The sequence below is a fragment of the Giraffa tippelskirchi genome, chromosome 1 (assembly GCF_054371585.1).
Source record: "Giraffa tippelskirchi isolate mGirTip1 chromosome 1, T2T-mGirTip1v1.2.pri, whole genome shotgun sequence".
Taxonomy (NCBI): domain Eukaryota; kingdom Metazoa; phylum Chordata; class Mammalia; order Artiodactyla; family Giraffidae; genus Giraffa; species Giraffa tippelskirchi.
The window spans coordinates 143,336,969-143,362,009 of record NC_137275.1 but is presented as its reverse complement, the minus strand read 5'-3'; the positions used below and the strand labels follow the sequence as shown (position 1 = coordinate 143,362,009).

At 42.1% G+C, this 25,041-nt stretch overlaps 3 protein-coding genes and 1 pseudogene across 3 annotated transcripts; 1 reads left to right on the top strand and 3 right to left on the bottom strand.

The window, feature by feature from the left end:
• Positions 1-2,349: 2,349 nt before the first annotated feature.
• Positions 2,350-2,907, bottom strand: LOC145538200 (interferon alpha-3-like). The gene has a single exon (XM_081569847.1). The coding sequence runs from the start codon at positions 2,905-2,907 to the stop codon at positions 2,350-2,352; it is 558 nt and encodes a 185-aa protein (XP_081425973.1).
• Positions 2,908-8,282: 5,375 nt separating this feature from the next.
• On the top strand, positions 8,283-8,910 carry LOC145516264 (interferon tau-2-like; annotated as a pseudogene).
• A 5,540-nt stretch (positions 8,911-14,450) lies between these two features.
• Positions 14,451-15,011, bottom strand: LOC145538192 (interferon beta-2-like). The gene has a single exon (XM_081569839.1). It carries the CDS (start codon positions 15,009-15,011, stop codon positions 14,451-14,453), a length of 561 nt encoding a protein of 186 aa, XP_081425965.1.
• A 6,517-nt stretch (positions 15,012-21,528) lies between these two features.
• On the bottom strand, positions 21,529-24,932 carry LOC145516256 (interferon alpha-2-like). The gene is made up of 2 exons (XM_081517393.1): positions 24,920-24,932; positions 21,529-22,175 (listed from the first exon to the last, which is right to left on the bottom strand). The coding sequence occupies exons 1-2, from the start codon at positions 24,930-24,932 to the stop codon at positions 21,529-21,531; spliced, it is 660 nt and encodes a 219-aa protein (XP_081373519.1).
• Between the last annotated feature and the right edge of the window lie 109 nt (positions 24,933-25,041).

Here is a 25,041-nt window from a genome sequence, read left to right as displayed (position 1 = left end):
CATTGCTGCTGCTGCTGTTGCTGCTAAGTCGCTTCATTGGTGTCCAACTCTGTGGAACCCCATAGACTGCAACCCACCAGTCTCTGCCGTTCCTGGGATTCTCCAGGCAAGAACACTGGAGTGGGTTGCCATTTCCTTCTCCAATGCATGAAAGCGAAAAGTGAAAGTGAAGTCGCTCAGTTGTGTCCCACTCTTCACAACCCCATGGACTGCAGCCTACCAGGCTTCTTTGTCCATGGGATTTTCCAGGCTAGAGTCCTGGGGTGGGTTGCCATTGCCTTCTCGGCAGGGGTGCATTGAGTCAGGCCAATCTAAGGTTGAGAAAAGAGTTAAAAGGACAACACATTGGCTGCAGCTGCTGAACAAGCCTCAGCAGGCCCCTGCCCCACCCAGCTGACATGAGAGCACTTCTCACTGTGTGGGTTCTGGGTGAGTCTCTGAGGCAGGTTCCGGATCTTCCTTAAAGTGAAACAGCCTAAAGCAAAGCCCTCTACATACTTAAAACAGACAAGTGACTTGAGTGTTGTTACATCATCAGAGATTGTGTAATGAACCCCAGAAGGCAAAAATAGCAACAAAGTGAATGCAATAAGTGAAAAGGAAACTGAAGGCAAGCTGCCAAACGGGATTTCAGGATCCAGGCTGGGAATCCCCTCTGGCCTGGCCTCCTGGCTGAGTTGAGTGCACAGAGCAGAGGATCCTCCTGCCTGCCTGCCAGACGCCTGTGTCTTCCTGGCTGAAACTCTGAGCTGCTAAACTCCAGGGAGAACCAAGAATCTAGTGAGGGTGGGGGTGAGTCCTTGTAGACAGCTGGCCTGTGTGCCACGTAGGATTATTTCCGTCTAGAACTCTGGGTATTGTTGCAACAGGCTTGGCCTCATCATCCCAGTGAATGGCTATTTCTCCTCTAGCTGTGCAGTGGGTGAGCTGCACGAATCTGCTTCTGAACAGCTCTCTGGGAACTGCCTCATCTTCCTGACCACAGACCCAGAACATCAGGAAATAATCTTCTAACTAGATTCAAATAGAAGAGTTAACATAAGGAACACTTACGAAGTGTCTGGTACCATTCTGAGCATGTGCTATAAATTAAAGCAACTAATCTTACTACATTATCATGATGTGCTTTTATGATTGTCTTAGTTTTGCAGTTAAGACATAATGCAGCAATTTATAACTAGGCAATCTATTTTTATGTACTAATGAAGAAAAATCTTAAAGATCTATTTGCAAGTAAATATAAGTAAATGATAAACTCGAGTATATGAAAAATTGATATTTATGTGATATACATTAGGATGTCCATATGTATAGATTTATTAACTACATAGGAAAATGTCTAGAAGGCTACCCATTAAATTGTTAACCGTATGGGATTAGGGTGCATCCTCCTAGAGGTCAAGGGTAGGCATTCCTTTGTATGAATTATTTAAAAGTTTAACAATGACATGTGTGTTTAATATATATAAATAAGCTTAAGAAACCCTCTTTACTTCTTTAGAGTCACATTTATCATGGCAGCTACTGGTTCTCACATCTCTTAGCTGTCTCTGTAATTCCCAGCCTTCCTTGTTCTTCTTGCCTCCATTTGAACAGTTTAGGAAGACTCCTTTTTCAGGAGTGGCCAAGTGCAGAAAACTTACTCTCCCTTCCTCATGCTACTCCAGGATCCTAGATTCCACATATACAGATTGAGCTCCCTTGATGTATGTGGTTCTCCACTAATGCTTGAAGGCACTCTGGTTCTTACAGCCTCAAGCAGGCAACTGTGTCCATGACCTGGGCTTTTCTCCACTCATCTCCCCCCCACCTCTAGTCTATATCTCAAGAATCACATTCATTCCCTCCTCAAATTGTCCATTGTTCCTTATATGACCCAGGGTGGCTAACTCCATTCTGTCTTTATTCAGGAGGGTTCAGTTTAGGTTTATTTGGGGGGAGTAGGCTTTGGGTTAGATTTCATTCAAAGGTGTGTACAAGGCAGTTTGCTTTTTAAAAATTACTTGTATTTCCACCACTTAGAAACAAATAGTAGTCTTCTACAAAATATAATGCAAAACAAATATCTTATCAATGATCAAGATTTACATGTGATGAGCAGCCTAAATATTTCCAATAATTTAAATAAATAAATAAATATTACATCTTTTAAGATATGGAAAATGGATTCTAACCTCTGTTTTAAATAATTAATATAACATAACATTTAATATACATTTAAATAATCCCATATATTAGCTATTACTTATTTTTCATCTGACACAAAAATAGAGTTAAATTTGCATGTTGAATCTTAGCAAATAGCCATTTAGTTGACCAGATGAACTGTTTTCAGATTCAACGTCTTCTTCATTTCCTGAGTTTTTTGATGATTGTGTTGCCAAAAGGCAAGTACCTTCTGATTTCCACGCTGACAACCTCCCAGGCACAGTGGCTGTATTCTTTCTCTTTGAGATACACACTGATTCGCTGGAAGTAACTCTTCACAGCCAATCTGGAGTTCTCACTCCCTAGAGGCGACTGTTCTCTCGTCCTTCCCTCCCTCAGACATGTGTCCAGCTCCTCCAGCTGCTGATCAAGTCCCGCGAGGAATCTGTCCAGGAAGCTCCAGTCCCGACCTGCAGAAGAGCCCGTGGTGCTGAAGAGCTGGAAGGTCTGCTGGAGCAACTCGTGCACAACAGCTGCGGCTTCTGTCTTCACAAGCCTGGTCCCGTCCACCAGGGTCTGAGGAAATCTGAAGTCAGTCCTGTCCCTCAGACAGGACACAATGGACACTCTCTCTATCTGAATCCAACGTGTGAAGCTCTCCAGATTGCCGTGGCTCCCAGGCAGCTCACAGCCTAGGGAGCAGGTGGGGCTGAAGCAGAGCATCACCAGGGCCAGCAGCACAGAGACCGGGAGGGCCATTGGGACGCTGGGGGCTCTGCAGGACTGCCTGGAGGGAGGTCTAGGCAAGTTCTGAGGACTTGGGGTGATGGGTGGCTGTTACAGAGTGAGTAGAGAAACTTTCATTTTCTAGGTTTTCCCACATTTTGCCCTCTCCTTTCTTTTTCTACCCTTTAAATGAAATCAATAAAAGTGCTAATTTTTGCCTAGGTGGGGGACATCAAATCATGTATGCGACTGTGGTTGATATCTACATAGCTGTATATCATGCTTCTCATACCTCTTAGTTGCTCCTGGGGAAAAGAGTCTGGTCCAAGTCACAGAAGGGAGAAATATTCATACAAAATGCTGGCTTTTCCAGGTCACCAAGAAATATTCAGTATAAAAAGAGCTTATAAGAGAAGCTTTTGGTTTTTCTCATTTTTTTATTTACCCTTTTCTCCCTTCTTAGAGAAAATTTCAGTTGAGTATGTACCTTTACGATATCACCTGAGTTGGCCTTAAGCTCACTGGAGACATTATAGGGAACATTATCACTGATATCGTTTGTTAAAAATGAATTATGTTATAACTATAATCCACAAGGCACTTTTTTAGGTGCTGGTTGTCCTGAAAAATTCAGTTTTGCCTGTGTTTATTTCTCTCTCTCCTCTACCACTACAATATTTCACAGGAAACTTTGCCTCAGTCTTTTTGTGATAGTACAGATAATCTCATCTCCTTAAATATATCACTGGGAAGTGATAACCTACCATAGACTCAGGGATACTGAGGTTGCAATTATATCTAACCCTTGTAATGGCGTGTCTTTACTGATTCTGTAAGGTACAGATAATTTTAATAATATTAATGACAGAAATTTTTACATGAGGCCTCTCAGCAAAGTGTTTTTAATAAACATTTCATTAATCTTCACAGGAGAAGGTAATGGCACCCCACTCCAGTACTCTTGCCTGGAAAATCCCATGGACGGAGGAGCCTGGTAGGCTGCAGTCTATGAGGTAATCTTCACAGCTTCCCTATGAGATAATTACTATAATTACTGACATGTTTGCAAATAAGGAAACTGAAAACTCAGAGAGATTCCTTAACTTGCTAACACTCAGGATTAACTGCATATGTGGTACTTGACCACTAAACTACTCAGCCTCCATGTTATTTCTCATTAACCTTAAGCATTCTACTTAAGCTACACTACGTACAGTTGTAATTAAGTAATCCATGTAATTATGGAACACTTGACTGCCCTGATAGACTGTAAGCTCCCTCAAGGCAGTAGTGCCACATGTGGAGTATCCAGGAAGGTGTCTGTCCCAGAGGAAGTGCACAGAGGTTCTCTATCCCATTGTTGTTCTTCAGTCTCTAAGGCATGTCCGACTCTCTTTGATCCCATGGACTACAGCTCGCCAGGCTTCCCTGTTCTTCTCTATCGGTCAGAGTTTGTTCAAATCATGTCCATTGAGTCAGTGATGCGATCCATCATCTCATCCTCTGTGGCCCCCTTCTCATCCTGCCTTCAATCTTTCCCAGCATCGGGGTCTTTTCCAATGAGTGGACTCTTCCCATCAGGTGACCTAAGTATTGGAGCTTCAGCTCTGTCCAGAACCAGTTCTGAGAGAACTATACACACCAAAGTTTGAGTAGACCTAGTATTTGAAGACTGTTTCAGAAAATGATAATCTTCTGAAAACAAAGATAGTAAGGGTAAATTTCAATGGGTCTTTTTACTTTCCAGATAATTTTTCAAAATATTTTCTCAGAAACAGGGACTCTCAGAGTTCAGGTGTTGCTAATTTGCTTCAGCTGTTTCCAACTCTTTTGAAACTATGGACCATAGTCTGCCAGGCTCCTCTGTAGAGCTCAACAAAACAGCACTTGAAATATAGGACTGGAAGCTAACATTGCAATGGGAACTGTATCCTCTTCAATTGTAGTGTAATGATTGTAATGTTCCTGGAATGAACAAATGACACTTTTGTGACCAAGAAGAGTAGGAATTGGAGAGGAAGAACTTGCTAAGTTCCTCTAAGATAGGAAGCACATTGTCAGAGCAGACAGCTGGGTCCAGTGCTTGAGACAGTGGAGACAGGGGCAAGATTGCCTAGGTTGAGGTCCCAGCTCCATCCTGCACTGGCTATGTGACCTTCAGCACCCTGATTTTCCTCTTGTATGGAAATGATTATCATATCTGTTTCACTGGATTGTTGTGAAGATTGAATGACATAGCGTGCTTCTGACCATGCCTGGACAAGACATGAAAGCATTCAGTATCTGTTAGCCGTTCCCATAAGGGGAAACATCACACATCCAACTGTGGAAACTGGATAGAATTTCCCTGAGATGACCTGCTTCCCTTCCTTTAATTCTCAGTTCAGTGATCAACATTATTACATCTAATCTCATCCCTTATGTGAACATGACATCCTGTCCAAATCAGTTATATCTAGCAGCTTCCAGGTAACAACTGACTTTTCACACATGAAAAAAATGACTGTCCAATCTGTAACCCCACCTCTTTTCATGGTGAGTGAATAGGTCTATATCCTCAGAATCAGATAATGTCCATGAAGAGTGAGAAATGTAAACAGATAAATAAAAAAAAATAAATAGATACTGGGATTTAGCAAAGCTGACATCTACCTCTTAGGTAACACTCTGCCTAGAGCCTGCTACCCTTCTCTGGATCTGTCTGCAGCTAAACAGTCTCACATGAGTGGTCTGAAATCTGTCACTCTATAGAGCTCTTCATCCCCATTTGTGTAGTTAAGTGACATTTTGTCATTTGGACAGAGAAGATGTCACTATAGTTTTTTTCAATTACATTGCTTACTTTCGTTTTACTTTTGTGCATTACTTTTTCATTCACTGCTTACTTTTACTTTCTAGGAATGTTGAATGAGAGTGGAAAGTTTTGTTATCTTGAAAAATCACAGAAGAAATACATTACCTCTTCTTTTCACTTACATTTTGTCTTCTTTATTTTTGCAACAAACTTCAAAATTGAAATAGAAAAGACTGCAGAAGCATTAGGACATCTTTTACAAAGTGAAATACAAATGACAAAGAAGAGGTAACAATATGAAAATTATATAAAAGTGGCTAAGAAAAGTGAGTTGCTTAGACACAGCAAGAACAATTACCTAGATTAATACACAGAGGCTGCCTGATAGGGCCCACATGTGGTCTCCTTGATAAGATGACTCATTATGTAGGCCTTGCAAACTGAGAATAAAATCACAGTGATCCCTGAGACTGACCAAGTTGCCCAAAGGCATTCTGTTTTCTCACTGGTGCCTATCTTCTCAAAGCTACAAGACCAGCAGATTCTAGACCTCCAGCTATGTGACCACAGGACTCAACTACAGGCTAAAGATTAACCATCCCTTCAGAAAATTTTTCATTGGTGGGGTATAAGTAGTACCCTGTCAGAAAGGGAGGAAGCTGGTTCTCCTTAAGGGCCAGTCACCCTCTCCTTTCCCTCTAATAAATTTCCCTTTTCTTGCCTGACTGCCCAACTCGCTTTCTTTTCCTCTGCACTTACCTTACACTGCCGAAAAGCAGCAAGGACACATTCTAAACACCTGAACACTTGGAGGGAGTGGTGGTTACACTTTATCTTCTTGAAAGTGAATTTTGGAGAATTGATCATCTGAAAGAGGAGAGTGAAAACGTTGGCTTAAAACTCAACATTCAGAAAACTAAGATCATGGCATTGCGTCCCATCACTTCATGGCAAATAGATGGGGAAACTGTGACAGACTTTATTTTGGGGGGCTCCAAAATCACTGCAGATGGTGACTGCAGCCAAGAAATTAAAAGATGCTTGCTCCTTGGAAGAAAAATTATGAGCAACCTAGACAGCTTATGAAAAAGCAGAGACGTTACTTTGCCAACAAAGGTCCATCTAGTCAAAGCCATGGTTTTTGCAGTATTCATGTATGGATGTGAGAGTTGGACCATAAAGAAACCTGAGAGCCAAAGAATTGATGCTTTTGAACTGTGGTGTTGGAGAAGACTCTTGACAGTCCCTTGGACAGCAAGGAGATCCAACCAGTCCATCCTAAAGGAAATCAGTCCTGAATATTCATTAAAGGACTGATGCTGAAGCTGAAACTCCAATACTTTGGCCACCTGATGCAAATAACCGACTCATTGGAAAAGACCCTGATGCTGGGAAAGATTGAAAGCAGGAGGAGAAGGGGGTGACAGAGGATGAAATGGCTGGATGGCATCACTGTCTCCATGGACACGAGTTTGAGTAAATTCCTGGAGTTGGTGATGGACAGGGAGGCCTGGTGTGCTACAGTCCATGGGATTGCAAAGAGTTGGACATGACTGAGCAACTGAACTGAACTGAAGTGAAATGAATCACCTGGTATACTCTGAGCTTCTAACCGGGAAGGGTTAATCTTGAATTTACACGGGATCTGCTTCTATGACTTTAACTCTTTGTGTTATTGGAGAAGACTCTTGAGAGTCCCTTGGACTGCAAGGAGATCCAACCAGTCCATCCTAAAGATCAGTCCTAAGTGCTCATTGGAAGGACTGATGTTGAAGCTTAAACTCCAATCCTTTGCCCACCTGATGCGAAGAGCTGACTCATTTGAAAAGACCCTGATGTTGGGAAAGATTGAGGGTAGGAGGAGAAGGGAATGACAGAGGATGAGATGGTGGGATGGCATCACTGACTCAATGGACATGAGTTTGAGCAAGCTCTAGGAGTTGGTGATGGACAGGGAGGCCTGGCATGCTGCAGTCCATGGGGTCGCAAAGAGTCGGACATGACTGAGTGACTGAAATGAACTGAACTGAACTGAAACAACCAAAATTGTCTGCATCAAGGAGATAACCTGACACCACCCACCTGTGAAGGACTGTGATTCTTTTTGTGGCAATGGCACAGGTCTCTACTTGGCTACTTACCAGGTGGAACAGAAATTCACATTTGGGAAGGCCAGAATCACAGATAGATGTGACATCTTTGTTTGCTGACATGACATGAGATATTCCATTTCACACCACTCATGAAACGATTGTAAGGAAGTACAATTCACACAAGCCTCTAGCTGAGGCTTATTAGAAATTCTGAGAGATATTTACAGGAATTAAAAAGTCCTTTTACTTTGTTTCTTCACCTTCCCCCAATCTCTGATTCATAAAGAATGTATTTATCTACTTTTTTAATGAATACATTTTTCTTCAACTGTAAGGATACAGAAGAGTGGAAACTCATGACAGGTTTCCAGGCTCTTGAAGTGACAGGGAAGCCCAAAATCAGGTAGTACATAGATCTGGGAAAATTCAAAATCTGAAAACTTTGGGCTTTAATATTTAAGAGGCGATCCTTCAATGAAATGAATGTGAAACCAAGTTCGCAATCACTCGTCTCAACCAGAATGCTTCCTTGTGGAACTGACCAATGGTTCTTCATCTCCTCAGTGATGACACTGATGATGCTCGTCTCTAACCTCATCTCCTCCTCTGAGTCCATGACCTGCCTCATAGCCTTGACTTGGAAAAGCAGGAGACCTTCACATTTGGACCAAATAAAGACAATCTCCTGTCTGGAGGACAGGAAAGACTTCAGATTCCCTCAGGAGCAGTGAGTGGCGGCCAACTCCAGGAGGCCCAGGCCTTCTCTGTCCTCCACGAGATGCTCCAGCAGAGCTTCAACCTCTTCCACACAGAGCGCTCCTCTGTTGCCTGGTACACCACCCTCCTGGAGAAGCTCCGCACTGGACTCCATCAGCAGCTGAAGGGCCTGGACGCGTGCCTGGGGCAGGTGATGGGAGAGGAAGACTCTGCCCTGGGAAGGACGGGCCCCACACTGGGCATGAAGAGGTACTTCCAGGGCATCCATGTCTACCTGAAAGAGAAGGAATACAGCGACTGTGCCTGGGAAATCGTCAGAGTGGAAATCACGAGCCAATTTCTCTGCGTTAACAAGTTCCTAAGAAAACTCAGAAAGTAAGAAGGAACCTGATTCTCAGTTACTCGTGTCCCAGCTCAGACTCTTCATTGTTCAGGCATTTCCAGAACTGTGATTTCTGCCTTCGCTATGAATTAGTTTGAGTGAAATTTGGTATTGGCACTAATATTGAGCATATCAATATCCAACTGTTTTTAGAATTAGAGGAAATATATCTGATGCCGTGTGGCTGAATCTTATGGAATAACATGTTATTGTGTGAATGTAATTCATTTATTTATATTAATTTATTTATTTTTATGGTACTTGCATTTTTATGTTCTATCTATAATGTAAGACTATATCATTTTCTTTAATAAAAATGTACCTTTTTTTACTCATGAAATTTATTTCAAGACCTGTTTCTTCCTGTTTCTTTTGAAATCTTTCCCAAAGCCCTAATGCTGCAAACTACGTAGAGAAGAATGTTGTATAGTTAATTCCTTACTTGTTGACCTGTGGAAAGAGTCTTGAGTATGAGAGGCAGAGGCTCTGACCTTACAGAGCTCACACTGGAGCAAGGACATTGCCATGAAAGAGTTGTTATAAGATAATTAGGTATTTGCATTTGAGTCCTGGGCTCCAGAGGAGAAGTAAAAGAAGCTGATGGCAGTGAGTATCCTGGGAAGCTCATTTAGACCAGCTTCATTCTCTACAGGGAAGTAATCCGAAGTAAGAGACTTGCAGAATGAGTAGGAATCTGTCAAGTAACTCGTGAAGAGCAAAATTTCCCAGAAAAAAAACAACAAAACGTAATGTAACAATACAAAACAAAGCATAGCATATATAGAGTGTCCCTGCCGCAGGAATGGTTCCGGTACTTTTAAAGACGTGAACAAGACCAGAGTCGGTAGACTGTACTGATGCATGGAGATGAGGGCATGGAATGACCCTGGAGATTGGAAAAGGGCCCAGTGATAGACTTTTGAATGATGTTACATTTTATCTTAAGAACCAAGGAAATTACTCAAGAATTCAAAGCTACGGAGCAACTCTGACCAGAGCAGGTGCAGGGAAATTCTTGAAACCATCAGTTCTGAAAGTGTGGTCTGTGGGCCCCTGCAGATCCCCAGGACACTCTACAGGGATTCATGAAGTAAAATGATTACTGTAATGATAGCCAGACCTTATTTGTCATTTTCACCACATTAACAACTTCTACTGGTGGTGCAAATACAATGTTGGGTAAGAGTGCTGGTGCCTTAGTGTTAATGAAAGCAGTGGCACCTCAATATCCTAGTAATTGTCATGTTTTTACATCTAATATACTTGAAGCTTGAAAAAACTACCATTTCACTTAAGAAGATCCTTAGTGAAACAGCAAGATAATGAATTTTATGAAATCTTTACTTTTTTAGTATACATTTAAAAAATATTCTCTGTGCAGTCTTTTTAATGTGTTGTGTGCCAAGCACGTGGCTGCATGCATGGTGATTGTTCTGAGGAGAAGCACCTGGATGATGATTATTTGAGTTATGAGCTAAAATTAGCCACTGTTTTCATAAAATCTAATATTTTTCTAGAGAATGACAGATAGCTCGACTGGAATTCCATCACCTCCACTACCTTTGTTTGTAGTGATGCTTCTTAAGGCCCACTTGACTTCACATTCCAGGATGTTCGGCTCTAGAGGAGTGATCACACGATTGTGGTTATCTGGGTCATGAAGATCTTTTTTGTATAGTTCTTCTATTTATTCTTGCCACCGCTTCTTAATATCTTGTGTTTCTGTTAGGTCCCTGCTATTTCTGTCCTTTATTGAGCCCATCTTTGCATGAAATGTTCCCTTGGTATCTCTGATTTTCTTGAAGAGATCTCTATGTTTCCCATTCTGTGGTTTTCCTCTATTTCTTTGCATTGATCCCTGAGGAAGGCTTTCTTTTCTCTCCTTGCTATACTTCGGGACTCTGCATTCAAATGGCTATATCTTTCTTTTCTCCTTTGCCTTTCAATTCTCTTCTTTTCTCAGCTATTTTTAAGGCCTCTTCAGACAACCATTTTACCTTTTGCATTTCTTTTTCTTGGGGATGGTCTTGATCCCTGCCTCCTGTACAATGTCATGAACTTCCATCCATAGTTCTTCAGACACTCTGTCTATCAGATCTAATCCCTTGAATCTTTTTGTCACTTCCACTGTGTAATCACAAGCGATTTGATTTAGATCATACCAGAATGATCTAGTGTTTTTCCCTACTTTCTTCAACTTAAGTGTGAATTTGGGGCTTCCTAGGTGACTTAGATGGTAAAGTGTCTGCCTGCAATGTGGGAGACCGAGTTGGATCCCTGGTCAGGAAGAACCCCTGGAGAAGGAAATGGCAACCCACTCCAGTACTCTTGCCTGGAAAATTCCATGGATGGAGGAGCCTGGCAGGCTACAGGATATCGGGTTGTAAAGAGTTGGACACGACTGAGTGACTTCACTTCACTTCACTTCACTTCACTTCACTTTGGCAATAAATAGTTCATGATCTGAGCCACAGTCTGCCCACAAGAGTTTTTGCTGACTGTATAGAGCGTCTCCATCTTTGACTGCAAAGAATATAATCAAACGGATTTCAGTATTGACCATCTGGTTATGTCCATGTGTAGAGTCTTCTCTTGTGTTGTTGGCAAAGGGTGTTTGCTATGACCAGTGCGTTCTCTTGGCAAAACTCTGTTAGCCTTTGCCCTGCTTCATTTTGTACTCCAAGGCCAATTTGCCTGTTATTCCAGGTATCTCTTGACTTCATACTTTTGTGTTCTAGAGGGTGGGCATAAGACAATTGGTTACAGGACGATGTGGGGGGCATTGCTGACAAAGTGAACAATTGTAGCCACCATGAGACTATTGGCTGTCCTTAATGATTGGGGGGGTGGGGGTGGCGGCATGTGTTGCAATCACGGTGGAGTCCCGTGGTGGCGAGGAGACTACTGGCAGTGGAATAATGGGAGGGCATTGTGCACCAAGTGAAACAAAGTGGCAGCGATGACAGTATTGGCTCTGCTGCAATGGAGGGGAGAGGGTGGTTGTTGTGCAGATGGAGCACGGAGGCTAAGAGACTATTCACTGTGGGACCCTGCTGGAGCGTTGCTCACAGGTCGAATCCCGCGGTGGCTAGGAGACGATTTGCTGTGGGATGATGGGAGAGTGGAGCGTTTCGAGAACACAGTGGAACACAGTGGCCGCTATGAGACTATTCACTGTGGGACTAAGGGAGGGCGTTGGGCAGAAAGCGGAACATGGTGGCCGCGATGACACTATCTGCTATGCGGCGATGGGAGGGCGATCCCCGGCGGTGGCGATGGGAGTACAGTCGATGTGACCTATGGCAGCCTTGAGGATAAAGTGAGGGCGGGGATCGGCAAGGAGACAATTGGTTATGGGACGACAGGAGGGCGATGTGCTCACAGAAGGACCTGCGGTGGCGATGAGACTATTTGCTACGGGACAATGGGACAGAGTAGAGGCCAAAGTTAAACCCGGCTGTGGTTATGAGACCTTGGGCGATGGGAGTATGGGACAGCTTTGAAGAAAAGTGAAACACCACGGTGGAGATGGGATTATTGGTGATGGGAAGACAGGACAGCTTTGTTGTGCACAAAGGGGAAACTGGCGGCGGCCGTGAGCCTATAGGCGATGAGACCGTGGGCGGGATTTGGACACAAAGGGGTAATGGGCGGTGGCTTTGAGACTTTTGGCTTCGAGAAGAGTGGACGGCGAGGCAGACAAAGTGAAAGCCAGCACCAGCGATGAGACATTTGTCTATGGGACGCTGAGAGGGTGTTGCGCACAGTGTGAAACAATTGGCTAGTGGACGATGCAAGGGCATTGCGTACAGTGGGGAACCTGGCGCTGGCGAGGAAACTATTCACTAAGCCACGATGGGAAGGCGTTGTGCAGAAAGTGAAACACGACGGTGGGATGAGACCTTGGGCGATGGGAGACTGGGACTGCATTGACTAAAAGTGAAACCCGGCGACGGCGATGAGCCTATAGGGAATGGGATCACGCTAAGGCCATGCGGTCTCAGGAGAACCTGTGGTGGCGATGAGACTGTTAATGTTTGTGTTGGGAAGTCTGAGGGCGTCGCGGACGAGTGTAAAACAGCGGAGGCGGTGAGAATATTGGCGATGGGACGACAAAATCGCGTGTGGACAAAGTTAAAGCCGGCGGTGGGGGTGAGACTATGGGCGATGGGACGATGGGACGATGGGAGGGCCTTGAGCACAAAGAGGAGCCAGGTGGAGTCGGTGAGACTATAGGCTTAGAGCCATTTTGGACAACGTGAGAAACAGCCAAGGCGATGAGACAGGCTATGGGACCCCGGGAGTGCGTTGCAGACAGAGAACTCAGCGGTGGCCAGGGGACAAATAACCATGGGACTGTTTGGGGGGTCTTCCTGGGGGTGAGACAGAGTGCAGCCACCACCTGGGCAAGTGACCAGGAAACAGTGAGCTCTGGGAATGCTCTGGAACTTTGAGAGTGTCTTTGAAGGTTTCGGCCTTGAAGTGGTGGAGTTAAGTATTGAATAGCTGAAAAGTAGGAATATTTTTAAAACACAGCAGTTTATTTTTTAATTAATTTTATATTTAATAAATATACTTATTTTAAATGAAATATTTCACGTTTCCAATTTTATAATAAATATATATAAAGTATTTTAAAAATATATTTTTTAACAATAGCATTTTAATAAACATTATTTAAACTAAACTTTCTTTGTATCAAAACAAGTATTTAATATACTTTTGCATTTCTATTTTTAGTGGATGTAAACTTGTTAATAGTTTCATGATTACTTTTCACTTGGGCTTCCCTTGTGGCTCAGCTGGTACTTTTAATTGAGAGAATTACCATGTTTGACAATTTCCATTGACCCCGTGATAGATAGTCTTAAGTAATTTTTAACTCATGCTCCTGAAACCTCTTTCCAGGACTACATTGTTGGAAATAAGGGTTGGCATGCACAAGCAACTGAGGACATTTAGAAGGTCAGAATTTTTCATTTACTTTAGTAAGAATTTTATAAACTAAATGGAATTTTCCCGGATTTTATTGGCATCAAGAAGGCTTACTTTGTAATACTCTCAAATGTAAGGTGATGTACATTTCCCCCTAATTAAAAAAAAGAAAAAACCCACATCATATCAAGAAGCCCTACAACATGAGCTGTCTGGTACATTTAAAGAAGTGACCATGACAAGAGTAGGTAAACTGTATGGATACAAGGAGAGTATGCATATAACTTGGACATTGCACACGACTTCCTTGTATTTTAAATTCCTCAAAGGCAGGGACAAGAAACTCTACTACTCTGTAGGCTTCCTTTGCAATGAATGTCTCCAAGGTGCTCTCCAATTTTTCATATGTGTTGTCACACAAATCAAGTTGACATTGAAACTGCAACATTGACTTTTGTTTCATAAATTATTTATTTCCCATACAAAAGTTTAAATAAATAAATAATGCATAAATCAATTTAAAAATAGGGTACAGTCTTTAACTGTCCATTGAAATCCAGTGAATTGCATGTCAGTTACTTCAAGAGCCTCTGCTGGCTGAAGAGTCCACATCAAAGTCACATTGTCCATTCCCAGAGCCACAGGTGGGAGATGTTCAGTCATGGAGGTAACCTGTTAGCCTCTTCAGGAAAGAAAAGTCAATGAGCATTTGTACTCGCACGACTGTCCAGGCACAGCTGTTGTACTCCTTGGATTCCAGGTACTGCATGAGGTTGGAGTAATATTTCTTCAGGTGAAGAATGGTCATGTCTGCCATAGTGAAGTTTTTCTTCTGCATTATTTCCTTCTGGATTGGCTCCAGACGATTCATCTGCCCTTGGAGTTCCACAAGGAGGTCCTCAATGATGGTCTCAGACCAGCCAGTGCTGGAGAAGTCTCTGGTGAGAATATCGATGATCTGCTGGAGCATCTCATAGATGACCAATATGGCATCTTCCTTCTGAAGCTGCTGTGCTTGCTTCATCTCCTCAGGGACCTGGAAGTCCATCCTGACCTCTAGGCAATGTTGAGGAGTTGAAGGTAAGTGCCGCAGGAGTTTCTGACACACCGCAATGCTCCGCCTTTGTTGGAATTGAAGCAAGCTGTAGCTCCTGGAAAGAGCTGTGGCGGAGAAACACAGCAGGAGAACCATCTGGAGGAGGCACCGGTAGGTCATGATGAAAACAGGCACTGGGCTACCTGTTCTGCTAGTAGATGCTGAAGCTGAGTCTTCAAGAGTTTGCAAGAGTGAATGTCCTTCCTCCTTGAGTGTGGGCTACTTATACAGGATTGCCCTCCATTCTTTCTATTTGAGAGGAATTTCCCACTTTCAATTCTCCTTTTCAGTTTTCCTGTGTCATTTAAATTATTAGTTGTCTCTAAAACTCTTTTTCTTTAAGCTCCTTGCTATTTTAATTCATATATATACCACAGGAAAAAAGATATAACTCAGAATTTCTAATGAGTTTTAAAGTTTCAGTGAATTGCTGAATGTTAAAGAAAAATATAAGCCAAATCTTTTGAACTAGATTATTACTGGATTCTTTCCTTTGGAAAAGATTTTTCCTTTTCTTTGTCTCTTTTCATATTATGAGATTTGGGAAGAAGGGGCCTTGTTTGTAAGAGAATTTTCTTTTTCATAAGAATTAGGTTTAATTCTCAATTCTGCTCTTACCAAACAATAATACTTGCAGTTCATGATTTGAAAACAGACACCTATTTTTTCTATCTAAAAGAGAATAATGTTAAACTAAGTTGATGAACCAGAGAAGGCAATGGCATCCCACTCCAGTACTCTTGCCTGGAGAATCGCATGGATGGAGGAGCCTGGTGGGCTGCAGTCCATGGGGTCGCTAGGAGTCAGAGACGACTGAGTGACTTCACTTTCACTTTTCACTTTCATGCATTGGAGAAGGAAATGGCAACCCACTCCAGTGTTCTTGCCTGGAGAATCCCAGGGACTGTGGAGCCTGGTGGGCTGCTGTCTATGGGGTCGCACAGGGTCGGACACAACTGAAGTGACTTAGCATCAGCAGCAGCAAGTTGATGAACAATAAATACATGATATACGTATGGTTTAAATTTAATACATGCAGTTTATGATTTTAAAAGGGCACATATTTTTTTCTATCTAAAATAGAGTGATGTTCCTAGAGGTGTGAAATGGGGTGGGAGGGGGGACGGAGGTTCCAGAGGGAGGGGATATACCTATACCTATGGCTGATTCATGTTGATACATGGCAGAAACCAACACAGTATTTATTTTAAAGCAATTATCACTCAATTAAAAATAAATATATTTAAATAAAAAGAAAAAATAATGTATATAAAAAACAAAATAGAATGATGTTAAACTAAGTTTTTCTGAATTTTTTGGAGGCCTTAGCCATAAACAGCAAGACATCACATAACTTTAGCAACTTTGTTGTTGTTTTGAGTCACTAAGTCAGGTCCGACTTCTTGTGACCCCGTGGAATGCAAAATGCCAGGCTTCCCTGTCCTTCAGTACCTCCCAGAGTTTGTTCAAACTCATTATCACTTCATGGCAAATAGATGGGGAAACAATGGAAACAGTGACAGACTTTATTTTCTCGGGCTCCAAAATCAGTGCACATGGTGACTGCAGCTAGGAAATTAAAAGACCACTTCTTTTTATATGAATGTGCAATTTAAATTTTTCTGGAGGCCGCATCAAAAGAGTAAAAAGAAACAAGTTAATTTTAACAGTATGTTTTATGTAACACAATATATCTAAATGTTATCATTTCAACATAAACCAATGTAAACTTACTAATGAGATAGGTACATTCTTCTTTTTCATAGTGCCTTCAAAATACAGTACGTACTTTTAGTCATAGTACAGCTCCGGCTGAACCAGTCAAGTGCTCAGTTTACCACATGGGGTTGTTGGCTCCGTGGTGAGCAACACAGCTCAAGTTGGAGGGAGCAGTAGGAAAACAAGATCAATATTAAAAATCAACCACTTCTTTTTATATGAGCAATTAAAAGTTGGAAAATAACATTTAAAAATGATGCCATTAACAATAACATAAACAGTCTACTACTGAGAAACTGTCAGAGCTGCAGGTGCCTAAGAAGACGTGGCAATTAAAGGTAATGGGGCATCCTAAATGACATCCCAGAACAGAAAAGGAACATGAGGGAAAAACCTAAGGAGATCTGGGAATTTCCCGGAGATCTAGTGGTTAGGACTCTATGCTTTCAGGGCAGGGGCCCTGAGTTTGATCACTGGACAGAGAACTAAGATCCCACAAGTCTCACAACCAAAAATAAGAAAAGAAATAAAAAGTTGCTGCAACCAGAGTGTGTGTGTATGGGAGGGGGCGCGGAGGGGAGGCATTAAGAAGTTCTTAATAAAGTGTAGACTAGTTATTTTTTTATTAATTAATTTATGACTGGACTGGGTCTTTGTTGGAGCAGGTGGGCTTTCTCTAGTTGAAGCAAGCGTGGGCTACTCTCTGTTGAGGTGCTCAGGATTCTCACTGTGGGCGTTTCTCTTGCTGCAGAGCACAGACTCTAGGGCATGGGCTCAGCAGTTGTGGTGTGCAGGCTTGGTTGCCTCATGGCGTATGTGATCTTCCCTGACCGGGGATGGAACCCATGTCCCCTGCATTGGCAGGTGGATTCTTAACCACTGGACCACCAGGGAAGTCCTAGATTTTAATCCTTTTTAAGGTAGCCTTGATAGGCCAAATTACCTTCACTTTTGGCCTCTAAGTACAAGACTATAATCGAAATTTGATTCAAATTAGATGGCTAGAAACTAATGAAAAATAGAAGGTTTTTCTGTTACATTGAGATTGCCTTTTTTTTTCATCTTGATCATCAATAAGGATTAAGCAACTTGTCCAACTAATTCTTCTTCTGAGTGAGGAAAAGACATGTAAGAATGTGATGAGGTGGTCAGCATCAGTGAGAAGGGAATACAGTGTCTACAATAGGAGACTGCCAAGGCCACCTCCTACTGAGACACACACTGTCGTTTAGTGAGCAAATATTTATTCAGCAAATGTTTCTTAACCACTTCAGAAACAAAAGAAGCAAATGCTGCCAGTTTATTGGACTATTTCTAAAATGTCTCTCAATAAAGTGTTGCTACTGACTTGATTATATATTTTTCACATTCTTTCTGAGGTTTTTTCCCAACATATTTATTATTTATTGTTGTTGCAAGAATAAAAGAAACAGTTTTTCATTACATCTTCTACTTTTTAATGGACTAGGTTTTCCTTGCATTTTCATACACAAATATGTATCAAAATAATTTTGGTTTTTAATCTGGCTAACTTTACAAATGCTATATCTAAAAGTATTTGGTTGGATTTTCAAATTTTTAAATAAACGTATATCGTCTGCAAATAAAACTTTTAAAGGACAGAAAATGTCAAGTGTGATGATCATATAGAGCAACTGCTATTTGGTATATAAATTTGTACTTTAAAAAACCTTTTGTAGCATAGTTGACATATGCATAGCCTATGATCTAGTAAGTCCAGCAATCACCCCGGAAAAAAATCAAGTGAGTATGCTTGAGGACATAAGTAAAGAATAGTTATTCCAGCACTATTGATAACGGCGCCAAACACAAAACGACCTAAATATCCCTTAAAATGGCATAAATAAATAAGTTGTTATCTATGCTTATAGTGGTTTGTTAAGAACAACATGTAAGAAGCACAATAAATGCACAAACACAGTAGTGTGTAAGAGAAACTCAACTCAAGAGAAAACACAAACCATTTGTATAAATGTATACAAAATTTAAAACTAGGCCAACCTAGACTGCAGACATTTTACTCAGCAACCTAGAGAGCTCCTGTGAAGCTTCAGGACCACGATGGAAAGTCTGTCTCCAGCTTGAGGGAAGAGTGTGTCTTCCCACCTTCCAGCTGCGGCCTCGCTCTCACCCAGTCTCAATATCTGAGGCTGACTCTGCCCAGGCAGGGGTTGCCCTGTGCTCACAGCAAGAGCTGGTGGGCCCAGAGCCCCTCCTCAGGCCTCCCACCAGGTGTGGAGAGGGACAATATGCAGAGAGATCTAAGTGCCCCTGGTTGCAGCTTCTCTCTTCCCCTTTCTCACACCCCAGACATCTTGTCACAGGCCTTGGATAGACTCATAGCCCAATATTTCTCTTGCTTACTTCAGGAGGCAGCTGAAACTAAGTACTTGGCTGAAGGCCTCTCTGCCTAGCTCTTCTAACTCCTCCAGAACATACCCAACCAGAGGATCCTACCCTCTGCACCCCTGTCACCCACAGAATGCTCCCTTCAGAAGGTCGATGGCCCAGGAACTGTCAGGAGCAGCCCATGCCTTGTTTTCACTGTTTGCTGCCAGACCCACTGCTGCTGGACACTCCGACTGGCCCTTTCAGAACATGCCCATCTGCATCAAGCCTGCATTTACTTCAGATCCCAGGCCATTCTCTGAGCTGGACTTTAATTCTCAAAATCACTATCGGGTGCATTGAGACAGGCTAACCTAAGGTTGAGAAAACAGTTAAAAGGACAACATATTGGCTGCAGCCGCTGAACAAGCCTCAGAGGCCTCCCTCTGCTGACATGTGAGCAAGTCCCACTGTGTGGGTTCTGGGTTAGTTTCCTGTCTCTGAGGCGGTTTCCCTTTCATGCACTGGAGAAGGAAATGGCAACCCACTGCAGTATTCTTGCCTGGAGAATCCCAGGGACGGTGGAGCCTGGTGGGCTGCCGTCTATGGGGTCTCACGGTGTCGGACACAACTGAGGCGACTTAGCTGCAGCAGCAGCAGCAGCAGCAGAGGCAGTTTCTGAATCTTCCTTAAAGTGAAACAGCCCAAAGCAAAGCCCTCTACATACTTCAAACTGACAAGTGACTTGAGTGTTGTTACATCATCAGAGGTTACGTAATGAAACCCAGAAGGCAAAAATAGCAAGGAAGTGGATGCAACAAGTGAAAAGGAAACTAAAGGCAAGCTGCCAAACGGGATTTCAGGATCCAGGCTGGGAATCCCCTCTGGCCTGGCCTCCTGGCTGAGTTGAGTGCACAGAGCAGAGGATCCTCCTGCCTGCCTGCCAGACGCCTGTGTCTTCCTGGCTGAAACTCTGAGCTGCTAAACTCCAGGGAGAATCAAGAATCCAGTGAGGGTGGGCTGAGTCCTTGTAGACAGCTGGCCTGTGTGCCATGTAGGAATGTTTCCGTCTAGAACTCTGGGTATTGTTGCAACAGGCTTGGCCTCGTCATCCCAGTGAATGGCTATTTCTCCTCTAGCTGTGCAGGGGATGAGCTGCAGGACTCTGCCTCTGAACAGCTCTCTGGGAACTGCCTCATCTTCCCAACCACAAACCCAGAACATCAGGAAATAATCTTCTAACTAGATTCAAATAAAAGTGTTAATATGTAAGGAGCACTTACGAAGTATCTGGTACCATTCTGAGCATGTGGTATAAATTAAGGCAATTAATCTTACCACACTTTCAAGATAAGCTTTTATGATTATCTTAGCTTTGCAGTTAAGACATAATGCAGCAATTTATAAATAGGCAATCTATTTTTATATACTAATGAATAAAAATCTTAAAAATCCATTTGCAAGTAAGTATAAATAAATGAGAAACTCAAGTATATGAAAAATTGATATTTATGTGAGATACATTAGTATGTCCATATGTATAGATTTATTAACTACATAGGAAAATGTCTAGAAGGATACCCATTAAATTGTTAACTGTATAGGATTAAGGTGCATCCTCCTAGAGGTCAAGGGTAGGCATTCCTTTGTATGAATTATTTAAAAGTTTAGCAATGACATGTATATTTAATATATATAAATAAGCTTAAGAAACCCTCTTTACTTCTTTAGAGTCACATGTATCATGGCAGCTACAGGTTCTCACATCTCTTAGCTGTCTCTGTAATCCCCAGCCTGCCTTGTTCTTCTTGCCTCCATTTGAACAGTATAGGAAGACTCTTTTCTCAGGAGTAGCCAAGTATAGAAAACTTACTCCCCCTTCCACATCCTACTCCAGGATCCTAGATTCCACATATGCAGTTTGACCTCCCGTGATGTATGTGGTTCTCCACTAATGCTTGAAGGCACTCCGGTTCTTACAGGCCTCAAGCAGGCAACTGTGTCCATGACCTGGGCTTTTCTCCACTCGTCTCCCTCCCACCTCTAATCTATGTCTCAAGAATCACATTTAATCCCTCTTCAAATTGTCCATTGTTTCTTCTATGACCCAGGGTGGGTAACTCCGTTCCCTCTTTATTCTGGTGACTTCAGTATAGGTTTATCTTGCAGGATCAGGCTTTGGGTTAGGTTTTATTCAAAGGTGTGTGCAACTCAATTTGTTTTTTTCAAATTACTTTTAGTTTCTCTACTGACAAACAAGAATAGTCTTATACAAAATATAGTACAAAGCAAATATCTTATGAATGATAAAATTTTAAAGGCTATTAACAGACTAAATATTTCCAATAATTTAAATAAATAAATAAATATTACAAGTTTTTAAGATATGGAAAATGGATTCTTAAATCCGTTTTAAACATCTATGGTAACAAAACATTTGACATACATTTAAATAATCCCATATATTAGCTATTACTTATATTTCATCGGACACAAAAATAGACTTAAAGGTTGCACATTGAGTCTTAGAAAATAGCCAATTAGTTGACCAGCTGAACTGTTTTCAGATTCAACGTCTTCTTAATTTCCTGAGTTTTCTGATGAGCTTATTGGCAAAGAGCAAGCACCTTCTAATTTCCACGCTGACAACCTCCCAGGCACAGTGGCTGTATTCTTTCTCTTTGAGATACACACTGATTCGCTGGAAGTAACTCTTCACAGCCAATCTGGAGTTCTCACTCCCTAGAGGCAACTGTTCTGTCATCTTTCCCTCCCTCAGACATGTGTCCAGCTCCTCCAGCTGCTGATCAAGTCCCGCGAGGAATCTGTCCAGGAGGCTCCAGTCCCGACCTGCAGAAGAGCCCGTGGTGCTGAAAAGCTGAAAGGTCTGCTGGAGCAACTCATGCACAACAGCTGTGGCTTCTGTCTTCTCAAGCCTGGTCCCGTCCACCAGGGTCTGAGGAAATCTGAAGTCAGTCCTTTCCCTCAGACAGGACACAATGGACGCTCTCTCCATCTGACTCCAACGTGTGAAGCTTTCCAGGTTGCCGTGGCTCCCAGGCAGCTCACAGCCCTGAGAGCACATGGGGCTGGAGCAGAGCATCACCAGGGTCAGCAGCACAGAGCCGGGAGGGCCATTGGGACGCTGGGGGCTCTGCAGGACTGCCTGGAGGGGAGGTCTAGGCAAGTTCTGAGGACTTGGGGTGATGGGTGGCTCTTAAAGGGTGAGTAGACCAACTTTCATTTTCTGGGGTTTACCACATTTTGCCCTTTCCTTTCTTTTTCTACTTTTTTTTTAATGAAATCAATAAAAGTGCTAATTTTTGCCATGAGTGCCTAGGTGGGGGACACTAATCATGCATGCCACTGTAGTTGATAGCTACACAGCTGTATATCATGCTTCTCACACCTCCTTAGTTGTTCCTGGGGAGGAAAGTCTGGTCAAAGTCAGTGAATGGAGAAATATTCATACCAAAAAAAAAAATATATATATATATATATGATGCTTTATCCAGGTCACCAAGAAATATTAAATATAAAAAGAGCTTATAAGAGGAAGATTTTGATGTCTCTCATTTTTCTCCTTATTTACCCTTTTCTCCTTTCTTTAAAAAATATTCAGTTTTGTATGTACCTTTACGATATCACCTGAGTTGGCTGTATGCTCACTGGAGACATTATAGGGAAGAGCATCACTGATATTATTTGTTAAAAATGAATTATGTTGCAACTATAACCTGCAAGGCAGTTTTTTAGGTGCTGGTCGTCCTAAAAAATTCAAGTTTGCCTGTGTTTATTTCTCTCTCTTCTACCACTACAATATTTCACAGGAAACTTTGCTTCAGTCACTGCGTGAGAGTACAGATAATCTCATCTCCTTAGATATTTCACTGGGAAGTGATAACCTACCATACACTCAGGCATATTGAGGTTGCAATTATATTCAAACCTTGTAATGACATGTCTTTACCAATTCTGTAAGGTACAGAGAATTTTTAATAATATTAATGGCAGAAGCTTTTACATATAGCCTCTCAGCAAAGTGTTCTTAATAAACATTTCATTAATTTTCACAGCTTCCCTATGAGATAATTACTATAAGTATTGACATGTTTGCAAATAAGGAAACTGAAAACTCAGAGAGATCTCTTAACTTGCTAACAGTCAGGATTAACTGCATAAGTGGTACTTGACCACTGAACTATTCAGCCTCCATGTTATTTCTCATCAACCTTAAGCATTCTACTTAAGCTACACTGTGTACCATTGTAATTAAGTAATCCACCTAATTATGGAACACGACTGCCCTGATAGACTGTAAGCTCCCTAAATGCCGAAATGGCACATGTAGAGTATCCAGGAAGGTGTCTGTCCCAGAGGAAGTGAACAGAGGTTCTCTGTCCCATTGTTGTTGTTCAGTCTCTAAGGCATGTCCAACTCTCTTTGATCCCATGGACTCAGCAGGCCAGGCTTCCCTGTCCTTCTCTATCGGTCAGAGTTTGCTCAAACTCATGTCCTTTGAGTTGGTGATGCGATCCCATCATCTCATCCTCTGTCACCCCCTTCTCATCCTGCCCTCAATCTTTCTCAGCATCGGGGTCTTTTCCAATGAGTGAGCTCTTCCCATCAAGTGGCCAAAGTACTGGAGCTTCAGCTCTGTCCCAGAAGTAGCTCTAAGAGAACTATATACACCAAAGTTTTAGTAGACCTAGAATTTGAAGACTGTTTCGGAAAATGATCATCTTCTGAAAACAAAGATAGTAAGAGTAATTTAAATGGATTTTTTAACTTTCTGGATTATCTCAAAATATTACCTCAGATGGGAACAGGGACTCTCAAAGTTGCTAACTTGCCATAGTCGGTCAGGGTCCTCCTGTAGGTATCAACCAAACTCATTTGAGATATAGGACTGGAACTCAGCAAGTTCTAAGGGAAGTGTGTACTCTTCATTTGTAGTGTAATGATTGTAATGTCCCTGGAAGGAGTGAATGGCACTTTTGTGACAAAGAGTACGAATTGGAGAGGAAGAGCTTACTAAGTATCCCTCCGTGATAGGAAGCACATTGTCAGACCAGACAGCTCAGTCCAGAGGTTTAGACAGCGGACACGGGGGCAAGATTGTCTGGGTTGATGTCACAGCTCCAGCCTGCACTGGCTATGTGACCTTCAGCACTCTGGCTATCTCCTTTTAAATGGAATTGATAGTGATGTCTGTTTCACTGGATAGTTGTGAAGACTGTAGGATGTAACGGACTTCTGACAACGCCAGAACATATAAGCATTTGGTATCTGTTAGCTGTTCCCAGGAGGCAGAAAATTTACACATCCAACTATGGAAACTGGATAGAATTTCATTGAGATGACCTGATTCCCTTCCTTTAATTCTCAGCTCACTGGTCAACATTATTACATCTACTCTCATCTCTTGCGTGAACATGATGTCCTGTCCAAACACTACATCTAGTAGCTTACAGGTAACAGGTGCCCTCTCACATGTGAATAAAATGACCATCCAGTCTGTACCCCAGTCTCTTTGCACGAGTTAATAGGTTTACATCCTCAGAATCCAATAACGTCCATGAAAAGTGAGAAATGTAAACAGACAAATAAAAATAAATAAATAGATAGTGGGATTTAGCAAAGCTGACATCTAGCCTCTTAGGTAACACTCTGCCCAGAGTCTGCTACCCTCCTCTGGCTCTGTCTGCAGCTAAACAATGTCACATGGGGTGGTCTGAAATCTGTCACTGTAGAGCTCTTCACCCCATTCGTGTAGTTAAGTGACATTTTGTCATTTGGACAGAGAAGATGTCACTATAGTTTTTTTCAATTACATCCTTTACTTTCCTTTTACCTTTGTGGATTACTTTTTCATTAACTGCTTATTTTTACTTTCCAGGAATGCTCGATGAGAGCGGCAAGTTTTGATCTCTTGAAAATTCACGGAGGAAATACATTACCTCGTCTTTTCATTTACGTTTTCTGTTCCTTTTCTTTGCAACAAACCTCAAAGTAGAAATAGAAATGATTGCAGGAGCATTAGCACAGCTTTTACAAACTGAAATATAAATGACAAGAAAAG